The 12,371-nt window shown below is 46.2% G+C and overlaps 1 protein-coding gene across 2 annotated transcripts in view; it reads right to left on the bottom strand.

Moving 5' to 3' along the window:
* The window catches only part of PDE8A (phosphodiesterase 8A), a 101,973-nt gene extending 90,341 nt beyond the window's left edge, over positions 1-11,632 (bottom strand). Inside the window, exon 1 of one of the 2 annotated variants that reach the window (XM_080651499.1) lies at positions 10,767-11,632. In XM_080651499.1, coding sequence (XP_080507625.1) covers positions 10,767-10,967 — 201 coding nt within the window. In that variant the 5' untranslated portion in view covers positions 10,968-11,632. The remainder of the gene's footprint in view (positions 1-10,766) is intronic. The other variant, XM_080651498.1, reaches the window with a different exon arrangement.
* Positions 11,633-12,371: the final 739 nt, after the last annotated feature.

The following is a 12,371-nucleotide window of genomic DNA, read 5'->3' as shown; positions in this document are numbered from 1 at the left end:
TAGAGCGTTGGCCTGAGGACTGAAGGGTCCTGGGTTCAATTCTGCTCAAGGGCACATGCCTGTGTTGCGGGCCTGATCCCCAGTGGGGGGTGTGCAGGAGGCAGCCGATTAATGATTCTCTCTCATCATTGCTGTTTCTATCTCTCCTTCTCCCTTCCTCTCTGAAATCAATAAAAATATATTAAACAAACAAACAAACAAAAAACCCTATCATTTGGAGGGAGCTACAAAAGACAGAAAATGAGGAAATGGAAAAGGGAACATTTGAGGAAATAACAGCTAAGTGTTTCCTAGAACTAATGAACAAAACAATTTTTAAAATCATTTTGAATTACAGTTATTTAAAATAATCTACATGGCCCTAACCGGTTTGGCTCAGTGGATAGAGCGTTGGCCTGCGGACTGAAAGGTCCCAGGTTCGATTCCGGTCAAGGGCATGTACCTTGGTTGCAGGCACATCCCCAGTGGGAGGTGTGCAGGAGGCAGCTGATTGATATTTCTCTCTCATCTATGTTTCCAACTCTCTATCCCTCTCCCTTCCTCTCTGTAAAAATCAATAAAATGTATTTTAAAAAATAAATACATAAAAATAAAATAAAATAATCTACATGGAGGAAGGAAGCATACCACCATTTTATGGGACGCTCTCTCCCAAATATGCAACTTAAGTAATTGTGCAATTGAAGTGATCCTTGTTCCTTTCTGTATTTTTCAAGTTTCCCACAATGAACATTACTGTCTTAATAAGGGAAAAATAAAAGTTTACTTTTATAAAATGATTCCAGAACCAAGAGACCAGAAAGGCTTTTTAAAGAACTCCCTAACCTCTCTCCTCTGGCTTCTGCCCTATGCTATTACAGTGAACCTGTTTCTGGAAGCGGTCACCACAAACTGGGGCAAGTCATTTGATCTCCTTAAATTTCTGCTTCTGTAGGTCTTCAAGAGGGAAAATAAAATCCCTCCTTCCTACGTCACAGGAGTTTGGGGAACATCAAATGAGACGCTGTATAAAAATAGCGCTTGGTAAACCATGAAGCCCTGCACAAATTGTGGCATGCTATCTATCAGTCCTCCTCTGCTGGTAAAACCCAACCTCCTAGTCGCCCTCCAGTTACCGCATCCCTCACCCCCATCCAGTCTGCCTCTAGCCTGCCAGCTTTCCTTCCCTCATCCCCTCCTTTCCCAAGCCACCCCACGACATCAGTTGTGCCTGGTCACACCTCGTGCCTACAGTAGGGCCCACCTTGAGCTCTTCCTCACTCCAAGCGCTGCAATTTCCTCTGAAACTTAATCTTTATAAAATACGTTCACCCTGATGAAAGTGAAAAAGCCTTTGGGAGCTAAGGTTTACAGGAGGGACTTCAAACGCCTCAACCTGGCTTTCAGGCCCTCCATCCTATTCCTGGTCAGCCCCTCCCAGTCTGCAAAGCAGCCACCCCTCCACCCTCACACTAGTCTACCTATCCAGGTCCCCCCCAGCCTTCTTAGCCCAGGTCAAAGTCCTCCCTCCCGTCCTGTCTCTATACCTTATGACCAATCCAGACTAAGCTCCTGGCTGTTCTCTGAGCACCCATCCATTCCAGTGGCACTACCATCACTTCCAGGGCGGAGGCCTGCCACACCTTCCCAGAGAGGAGTATAGGCAAGGCCTGGTATAGCCTCCTATACTCTCTATACTAGGCACTCAAATTAACCTGCTAATCATTTTAGTCCCTGAAATAAAGTTTCTTTACCTAACTGAATTTTGTAATTTTTTTCTTTATAGCTTTAATATCTATGTGTATATTATAGATACCCCACATAATATAGTTTAGCTATTAAAATTTAAATAAAAGGAAAAAACAAAAAATAAAAATGAAAAAGATAAAACGATTTTAAAAATTTAAATAAAATTTTGCTTCATAAATTCTTATATAACTTCTCTCAATATTAAGTTTTTGAAATTGATCCGTGTTGATACCTGTGGCTACAACCCATTCATTTTCAAAGCTGTAAACTAATCAGTCCACTGTTCAAGCATATCACAACTTATTTACGTGGTTGATGGACATTTGGGTTTAATCAAAAAGTTTGCTTGCCCAGCCAATGTGGCTTGGAGGGTTGAGGTTCAGTTCCCAATTGGGGCACATCGGTTATGGGCTTGATCCCCGGTGGGGGAAGAGGGGAGACAGCTGATTTTCTCTCATCATTGATGTTTCTGTCTCTCTCTCCCTCTCCCTTCCTCTCTGTGAAATCGATAAAAACATGTATTTTTTAAAAGTTTGCTTATTAAAAACAATGCTGTTGCCCAGTCTGTGTGGCTTATTGGTTGAGTGTCAACTTATGAACCAGGAGGTCACGGTTCAAATCCGGTCAGAGCACCTGCCTAGGTTGCAGGCTCAATGTCTGGTAGTACATGCCAATCAATGATTCTCTCTCATCATTGATGTTTCTCTCCCTCTCCCTCTCCCTCTGAAATCAATAAAATTTTTAAATAAATAAAAGGAATGCTGCTATGAACATTCTTGTACATGTTTTCAGTTCATTTGTGTAAAAGCTCCTAAGAGTGACACTGCTAGGTCATATGCTCAACTCAACTTGATAATGACAGTGGTTTCCCAAGTGGTAGCACTGACTGACATTTCTACCGACAGTGCTAAAGAGTTCCTCAAAACACTGTCAGGCTTTTTAATGTCTGCCAATTTGGTGGGTGTAAAATGTTACCTCACTGTGGTTTTCATCTGGATTTCCCCAGTGAGGATGAACATCTTTGCATACATTTATTAGCCATCTGGCTTCCTCTTTAATGACATGCCTGTTCAAGTCTTTGCCTATTTTTCAAATGGACTGTCTTTTTCTTATTGACTTATAGGAGTTATATGTATAGTCTGGATTCTCATATTTTATTGGTATTATGTGTTGCAAATTTCTTCTTCCTGTACATGGCTTTCCTTCATTTTCACTCTCTTTTGATGAGAAGTTCTTTATTCTAAGGTAGCTGAATTTATGAACCCTTTTATTTCTGGTAAATAGTTTGTGTAACTTGTTTAATAAGTCCTTCCGTACCCAGAGGTCATGACAATACTTATATTTCCTTTTAATAAAAAAAGTGTTAAAATTAAAATTTCAAAAGGAAGTTATATAAATGGTCAATAAGCACATAAAAAGTACTCAAAATTATTAGCCATTAAGGAAATGCAAATCAAAACCATGAGATACCATCACACACCCACCAGAATGGCTAAAGTTAAAAGACTGGTAACAACAAATGGGGGCAAGAATGTAGAGCAACAGAACTTTATTATACATTGTTGGCAGGAGTGTGAAATTGTACCACCATCTTGGAAAAAGTTTAAGCAATTTCTTAAAACACTAAACAGATAGATATCCTATACCCAGCAATTCCACTTCATAGTACTTACCCAAGGGAAATGAAAGCATATGTCCACAAAATAATACATAGAAGAATATTCATAGCAGCTTTATTCTTAACTAGAGGCCCAGTGCACGAAATTCGTGCACTTGGAGAGGGTCCCTCAGCCCAGCCTGCACCCTCTCGCAGTCTGGGAGGCCTCAGGGGATGTCTGACTGATGGCATAGGCCCGATACCCCCAAGGAGCGGGCCTAAGCCAGCAGCCAGCAGTCGGACATCCTTAGTGCTGCTGCGGAGGCAGGAGAGGCTCCCGCCACTGCTGCTCACTCGGCAGCCGTGAGCCTGGCTTCTGGCACACTGACCACCAGGGGGAAGCTCCTGCATTGAGCGTCTGCCCACTGGTGGTCAGTGCACATCATAGCGACCTGTCATTCTGCTGTTCGGCCAATTTGTATATTAGCCTTTTATTATATAGGATAGTGCACAGAAATAGAAACAGCCCTAGTGTCCATCAATAAGAGAATGGATAAGTGAAATGTGACCTACTCATACAAAAGACTACTAAGCAAGAAGAAAAAAAAAACCTACTGATTCATGCAACATAGATGAATCTCAAAAACACTACGCTGAGTGAAAGAAGCCTTACACCAAATACATACTTGAATATTCTACTTATGTGAAGCCTAGAATAGGCAAATAAAATTTATAATGGAAAAAATCAGAACAGTGTTTGCCACTGGGTGGGAGTAGGAATGGGGGAGAAGCACAGAGAACTTTCTGGAATAATGGTAATATTGTATTACCTTGCCAAATTTGAATTAAACAGATGTATACCTTTGTCAAAAAAAAAGAGAAACAAACAAACAAAATTTGAACTCTAAGTGATATGCATAATAAAGTGTTTCGGGGTTAAGTATATTGATGTGTGAATTTACTTTAAAATGCATCCAAAAATAAAACAGACTGCTGGATGGACTAAGGAATGGAGAGATGTGATAAAGCAAATATAGGAAACTGCTAGCTGCATAATTCAGGTGGTAGCTAGGTAATTCAACTTTGCTGTATGTTTGAAATTTCTCACAATAAAATATTAGGGAAAAGACAAAACACATTTTATTGATTTTCAGAGGGAGGGGAGGGCAGGGGCAGAGAGAGAAACATCGATGTGAGAGCCCAAGATGGATCTGCTGTCTCCTGCACATCCCCTACCAGTTATCAAGCCTGCAATCTAGGCATGTGCCTGGACTGGGAACTGAACTAGCCAACTTAGCCACAAAACAAAAATATATTTTAAAAAGGAAGAGATCTGCTTTAAAAAAAATAAGCTAATATACTTTAAACAATAAAGAATTTAAATTTCTTTAAAAATAAGCAAATGTACTTGAGCCAAGTTTGCCTTTGAGAAAGATAAGTGAAAGAAAGGACCAATCCTTATATGTGACAGTGCCTTGGGGTTTACAATACACTTTCACACAGGTTATTCCAAGTGATCCTCACCAGGACCCAGGTATTCTAGTCCCATTTTATGCTCGAGAAAACTTAGGGTCAGAAGTGGGCAAACCTCCCACAACCAACACCTGATGGACCTGGACCTAACCCTTTGTCTCTGGCTCTTCCTTCACCTGCATCCTTACAAACACATCTCTGTGGGGGGCTGCCATCAACTCCAAACATTTGAAGACAAAGTGGACACTGACGTGCCACCAGCCCTTGGGGTTGTCCCAGGAGCGGAGTGAGAAAAACTGAAGTGGCTGCTGTACTCATTAGCGCGCCATGAAAGGGGGAGACCAGAGACACCAAACGAGCATGGATCGAACACACAAAAGGTTTATTTCCAGCCGTACAGAATACAAGCACTGGCAAGCACCCCTCCTTGGGTTCTTCAGGGCCACCCTCCAAGTTTGGGGAAATTTATAACATCCTTCCTGTCTGTGTGGATGAGCAAACTGCAAATGATGCCTGCAGCTGAGAAACTGCCATATAAAACGTGTCAAAAGAAACAAAGAAAAACGTGTCAAAGCAGCTCTCTGACAACATATTCAACCACACTTCTCACCAGAGCAGAACAGAGAGAGAAGGCGGCGGGGACCCAGGAAGAATGCTCAACCCTAATATGGCCAAAATTTTAGAGGCAAAACTTTACTATCCACCCCAGATTAATCACTGGCTTAGGATATATTGGCTTTTTGTTAAAAAAACGTACAACATAGCCCAGCTGGTGTGGCTCCGTGGTTGAGTGTCGACCCATGCACCAAGAGGTCACCAGTTCAATTTCTGGTTGGGGCCCATTTCCGGGTTTCGGACTGGATACCTGGTGGGGAGCAAGCAGGAGGCAGAAGATCCATGTTTCTATCTTTTTCTCTCTACTGGCACACGGCTGAATACAGCTTCGACTTCCACAAACATGGGAACCTAATGTAGGGCTGGAACCAAGTTCCCCAGGAAGTCAAGACTTAACAAAATCCCCACAATGTAGATTGAGGACACCTGCTTAAAACCCAGGTGACCTTTGACATCTGCAGCCTCACAGCCAGCCAGAGAATGGGAGATGTAGTGGAGACAGGTAGTTAAAGAGAGCAACAACCCAGGGGGTGAGAGAACAATGGATTTGAATCTCAGCTTAAGGCTATGGCCTTGGGCGAGTTTCCAGCATCAGCTGTGGGTCTGCACAAGGGAAGTGGTAGCAGCCACCTCACAGGGCGGCAAGGATTAAACGAGGCAACATCTGTAAGGCGTGCAGCACAGCGCCTGCAACAGAGAAGGCATCCAAGAAATGGTGGGTATTACTAATACGAATAGTCTGCGCCTAAGAACTTCAGAGCCCAATGCCTCCCCCTGTCTTAGTGCACTGAGAAACCAGGCTGAAGTCACTGACCTTGGAAAAGACCAGGGCATTACTCAAGTCCTAAGCAACCTCTCTCTCTGTTCTTTGATCTTTTAAAAAAAAATTTTTTTTAAATATTTGGTCCTTTAAGGCATTTTGGGTTATTCTGAGATGTCTGCCTCACCCTGTGGCCTCACATCAGGAACCTTCTCTACGGAAGAACCCAAGCCAAATGGGCAAGCCATCCAAGGGAAAACCAGTGTCATAGATACTTTATAGGGGACACTTGTGCCAAAGGGGCCTGTGGTCCCCTTCAGCAAGGAGAGGGGCAAGGCCAGCCAGGGCAGGTCTGAGCTGATAAGAGTTGTAACATTCAGCCCTAACCCGTTTGGCTCAGTGGATAGAGCATCGGCCTGCGGACTGAAGGGTCCCGGGTTCGATTACGGTCAAGGGCATGTACCTTGGTTGCGGGCACATCCCCAGTAGGGGGTGTGCAGGAGGCGGCTGACTGATGTTTCTCTCTCATCAATGTTTCTAGCTCTCTATCCCTCTCCCTTCCTCTCTGTAAAAAAACAATAAAATATATAAAAAATAAAAAATAGAGTTGTGACATTTGTAACATCTATCTTAAAAGCCACAGTTAAAATTATGGTGGTAATATCAAGCACTAAAATAATATGTAGTACAAATGCAGATTTTTGTATACATAGAATAGGTATTGAAGAAAATATAAAAAGCCAAATCTCTATAACTAGGCCTGGCAAAAAAATAAGAGTCTGCATACCGAAAGGTATAAGTGCACAATAATGAGAGAACTCACAGCCCACGAGCTCCAGAGATAAATTGCAGTCACTTATTTCAGAAACAGAAGGGTGTCTCCTTTTCTCAATTACGTTTTCAGAGGGAAATTTTCTTTACTTCCATATAATCTACCAAGGATCAATGACCTCTAGTGGGGGGAAAATCAGTCAGGTCACACAAAAAGAGACATCTGCTTTAGTTTAGGGAAATATAAAGATTTGATTAATCCACTTGGTATATTAAGAGCAGGAAATAAATTTTATTCCATAGCCAAGAAACACTGAGAAACTACTCAACGTTGGTTGACTAAGATGGTTAGTTTGGCCAGCTTTGTGGAGGAAGGTGGGGCTGGCAGGGAGGAAGATGGGGAAGCTGGTGGGGAAAAAGAGAGAGAACAGGAGGTGAGGAAAAGACAATGACAGAAGTAAAGACTCTGTTTCGACATGGCCAAAACAGAAATCCATCTGAGAGGATTCCAAGTGCTGGAGGCAGTGACCCCAGGTTAGTGTGTGGCTATGCTATTATCTGTCACCTGTTGTGCCCTGTTCATCCAACTATACTAACCCTTAAATCTCTATAGGGAAATCTACTCTGCTCACCAAGGTGAAAACAGATTGTACAAATAACCAGAGATTTCCTCAGAATCAAATCCAAAGTCTACAGCCTCCACTCTGGTTAACGCTGGTTTCTATTTCTCCTTTTTTATGGACTGGGTGGATTTTCCACTTCTACAGCCTGGTGCACACAAGTCTCCACTTCAGCAAATGGTTGTGAAGACCTGTCAGAGGTTTTGGGGTACAGCAGTGAACGAAACAGACGTGACTGCCACCCACACAGCTGACTAGTGACACAGAGTGGGCGGGGGGTATCAATCACTGGCAGTGCTTTGGGTGTTTGCTAAAAGGGAGGGAGGGTGAGCATAGGGTCTCCTCTGACACTCGTGCCCCACACTCAGCTCCTTTAAGGGCAACTCAAGTCCTAGCTAAGGAAAGGGGAAACAGAGGAAATCCACAGACTGACACGAAAACACTGAAATGTTAGTTAATGCTGACCCCAATTAAAAACAAAACTGAACACAGCATTCATCATCTGTAACCACATAGACTGTAACTCCCGAAATGAATCAACAGACATAGAGTATTTTTAGTTATATTTAAATGAAGTTCATAAAGATGACCCAGCCTAGTGTATTGCAAGATCCTAAAGTACCTTTGGAATCATTAAGGAGCATATTACGTTTATTGAGCTTTACTGTTAAGTATATTCCTTGTACTTTGAATACACGGCCTGCCTAAGATACACCTCAACAGTAGGGCACCATAATCAAAACAAGTTTGGGGAATGTTGCATGCTCTAAATGATTTGGGGATTCACAGTGTGTTTTTGAAAACTCACTTTTATGACAAATCCTGCATGAAAGAATTCTGCAGAACTTAGTCTGAGCCAGTATGTCCCAAACTTATTTGACCATGAACCATTTTTTTATTTAATACTTATTAAGAGTACACAATTTGCTTTAGGAAACACATGTGGGATACACTATAATATAGAGGATACACTGCTTAATAATTAATCTGAAAATGCAATTAATTATCACTCTCCCAAGCATGCTGATGAACTGCTATATGAATATAAAAACTTCCCCCAATGAATTTCTTACTGAAAATCATTCAACAATATGCTGACTTACTGTATTTTTAAGAATAAAAATTTTAATGAACAGAAATTGGATCTTGATATGTTAATAAAAAGAATTCAAATTAATTGTAAAATAATGATTTTGCTAAATTGCTGGCAGTTTATCTTCTCTAAGCATGCATTTTTATATTTCCAGAGTGTATTTAATATATTCCCTTACAGAAACAATATTGAAAAAAAAAAGGCCAATATTTACCTCTGCCCTACTACCGGAAATGTCTAATTATAAATACCTGTAACTGAGATGTGGTATCAACACGTACAGTTCGTGAGTCACAAGCATGAGACTATTATTTCTGTGGTTGTGATGTTGTTACTTATCATTTGACCCCTCCTCTGGATATAATAATATAATATAGTCTTAAACCCTATGTTGGAGGTTTTACAGAATCAATTCCAGTGACTGAAAATGTTTCATCATTCAGTTACCAATAAAAAAAAAACCCACATACAAACTCGGTCAACATTTATTTAGCACCTACTATATGCATGCCGCTGGATTAAGATTACTTTTGTGGGACCCAAATCAAGACAATGGTCTGACAGTAGGACAGAAAATTTAAGACTCTTGGGAACTCAGGAAACATCGGGACACTGTATAACAGATGAGTAAGTTGCTGCACTGGAGATGCTTATAAGACACCAGGGGAATTTAAAGACATCCACACCACCACAAAAAGGCCTCTTTCTAAAAAGGCTACTGTAATGACCTAAAAGCTTAATATTAGTTAAATGCAAGATAAACCAATATCAGACTCCTTGAAACACTTGAAAGCTGTTAAAAGTTTCCAGATTCAACTTCACTTGTGTAATGCTTAAAAAAAAAAAAAAAAAAAAAAAAAAAAAAAAAGCCAGTTAGGTAGGCTTAATGTATAAGCATTATGCGGATATTCAGAGCAGCTCGGGTCAACAGTCTAAACCACTGCTGGTGTGTGTCTTTGAAGAATCTACCGAAAGAGCGCACACCTTCTGATAATGAGAAAAAGGTGATTCTCACGTGATGTACGGGAGGGGGGTGGGGAAAATCACTTCCACCTATGTTATAGAAAAAAAAAAGTATCATGACTATTGATACAAACTTAAGACAGAAAGCGAGCCGAACTATAGCTCTCACGCTCAGGAGGCCTCGCAGTCCTCAGTTAAAAAGAAAAGCAGGTTAAGTTTGCAAATGACTCGAGCAGCTGCGGTGAGAGGGATGCTCTCAACCACCTGTGGCCATACGCACCAATTTGTCTTCTCTCGTTTAGTAAAACATCAACAACGCATACATTCCAGCTGTAATATTTCAAGTCAGAGCCCTGGAAAACTGCTGCTGCGTGCCCTACTGAACTTTATTTTTTCCCTTTTTTTTTTTTTAAAGATCATTCTTAAAACAAAACAAACTTAGCAAAGATTAAGGCCCAGAAACTTTGACAAAACATAGCCAAGGCAATACAGGTTGGAGAAGACATGCAATTAAAAAAAAAAAAGTCAAAATGTGTTCCACCAGTCAGATTGCTCAATTCAGAAAATTAACTTTGTTCTGATGTTTCAAAAACTGCGTTCCTGGTCGGATTCTGTAATCCCATGCACTTTACACGCATGTATGCTAAGAGACGTGAACCTCAAACGCACGCGCGGCGAAGCAAAACTGGTGTTGTCACAGGGTAATGGTCCCCACGCAAAGGACAGACAGCAGCGCGCGGAGCGCAAAGCAGGACGGCGGGGCAGCGCGCGGGCCGCGCGGCGCCCCCCTTCCCTTCCCTTCCCTTCCCTTCCCTTCCCTTCCCTTCCCTTCTCTTCCCTTCCCTCCACCGAGAACAAAGTTCACTCCGACAAGGCTCCGGGGGCTCCCGCTCCCCGTCCCGCTCCGAGGGAGGGAACGGCCTCAAGCGCCTTCGAGAAGTTCACAGAGGACCCCGGGGTCGGGACGTCTGGTGTCTCCCCAAAACCTCCGCCACGGCTCGGACGCGTCCTCACCCCACAACACCCTTCATTAGGGCCCGGGACCGGGTCGCTACCCGGCAAGACGGGCTGCGGGCGTCCGTCAGTCACCCAGGGCCGGCCCCGCCCGGCCCGGAGGGAGAGTTCCCGCCCGCCCGGCGCCCTTACCTTCGAGTCGCGAGGCTGGGGGGGCTCCGCGGGGAGGGCGCCGCTGGTCGCGGCCAAGGCTTCGGGCTCCGGACGGAGCAGGGCGCCCGGCCCGCCCGGCGGGGGCAGCAGCACCGCGGGGCCCTCCGCGTCCTCGGCCTCCCGGGCGCCCGGGTACACGGTCTGGGTCTCGGAAATGTGGATGCTCGGGGCGCAGCCCATGCTGGCGGGGCGCCGCGGACACGCTGGCGGCGGCCGCTCTCCGGTCAGCAAACGGTCAGCAAACGGCCCGCCCGGCGCCTCGCGGCCACCGCCAGCGCCGTGTCATCGCCGCCTGGGCGCGCGGGCGGGCGGACGGCGGCAGCGCGGGTCTCACGTCAGGAAGCGCGGCCGCCGCTTTTATCACGGGGCGGCAGCGGCGGCGCAGAGAGGGCGCTGGGGCGGGGGCGCCGCGGACGCCCCGCCGAACATGCCCTCCCCAGGCGCCCGGCCGCCCTCACATCGCCCACTCGCCGGCCGCGCTTCCGGGAAATTCCGGGGAGGAGATTCGCGTTCTCCCCGCCGGGAGTCCCGCGGCGCCCGACACCTCGCTGCTCCGACCGCCGGGCCACCGGCCCCGAAAGAACCGCCCCGGCGGCCTCGCGGCGCCCGCCCTGAGGGCCGGGGCTGAGGGGAGCCCGTCGGGCGGCCGCCCGCTGAGAGGCAGGGAGCGCGGATCCAGGCGGCCCGGGCCGCGCCGTCGAGAACCGCAGAAACGACGCGCCCCCGGGAGCCGCGGGCTCCGGCGGGTTTGGAGGCAGCGCCACGCCCAGCGCCGAGCGGCAGCCTCCGGAGCCGGCGTCTGGGCACAGCACCTGGGGCGCCGCCGCCGCGCCGCCGCCTCCTCCCGCGCGCCGCCCTGCGCATGCGCGGCCCAAGGGGCAGGGGCGGGCGCGGGCGCTGCGGGGAGCGGGGAAGGGACTTGCCCAAGGACATCAGCGGCGCGGAGGGCGGTGACCTCGAGCCACCGAAACCCTGATTGCAACCGGGAGACTAGTCCGTCTCTCTGACTCCATCTTGTTCCTTTGAGTTTTACCAAACCGCCCCTCCCATTCTCCCCTTGCCGGGATCTGAAAGAAGCCTGAGCCCGGTCTGTACTTTAAGGGGGACTGGAGGAACTCCTAGGGCTCCCATATTCTTGGCGCCTTCTCCATCCATAAACCTTTCCTCACGCAAAACTCGAATGTTTGGAGCCTGGCACACAGACCAGCAGGGGTTCAGATCCCAGCTCTGCACCTTCGCAGCTGCATGACCTCAATCAGGCCGCTACCTCTGAGTCAGAGAGGCCCTGGAAGGATCCCCGTTTGGGGAGGGGGGGCCATGAGAGGGCCATGAGGGTGCCATACGACCCCTAAAGCCAAGTCCTGGAGCACCATGCCAGGCTGCACCTGCCACGGGGAGGCTGCTGCACCTTAGAATCTAGTTAGCGTTAGCGGCAGGCCAGTCCCCCCTCCCCCCATCCCACTCCCTCTTCCTCCTCGCATTTTAACCAAAGGACTGGTCACTCCAGGCGCTGGAGACTCCAAGGGCTTCCTGCTTGAGGGAGCAGAGCCAGGCCTCTGCTGTGCAGGGAGAGACCTGTGAAGA

The sequence above is a fragment of the Plecotus auritus genome (genome assembly GCF_963455305.1).
Source record: "Plecotus auritus genome assembly, chromosome: 15".
NCBI classification, from domain to species: domain Eukaryota; kingdom Metazoa; phylum Chordata; class Mammalia; order Chiroptera; family Vespertilionidae; genus Plecotus; species Plecotus auritus.
Note: the sequence above shows the minus strand (reverse complement) of the source record. Positions and strands in the feature narration are given on the sequence as shown.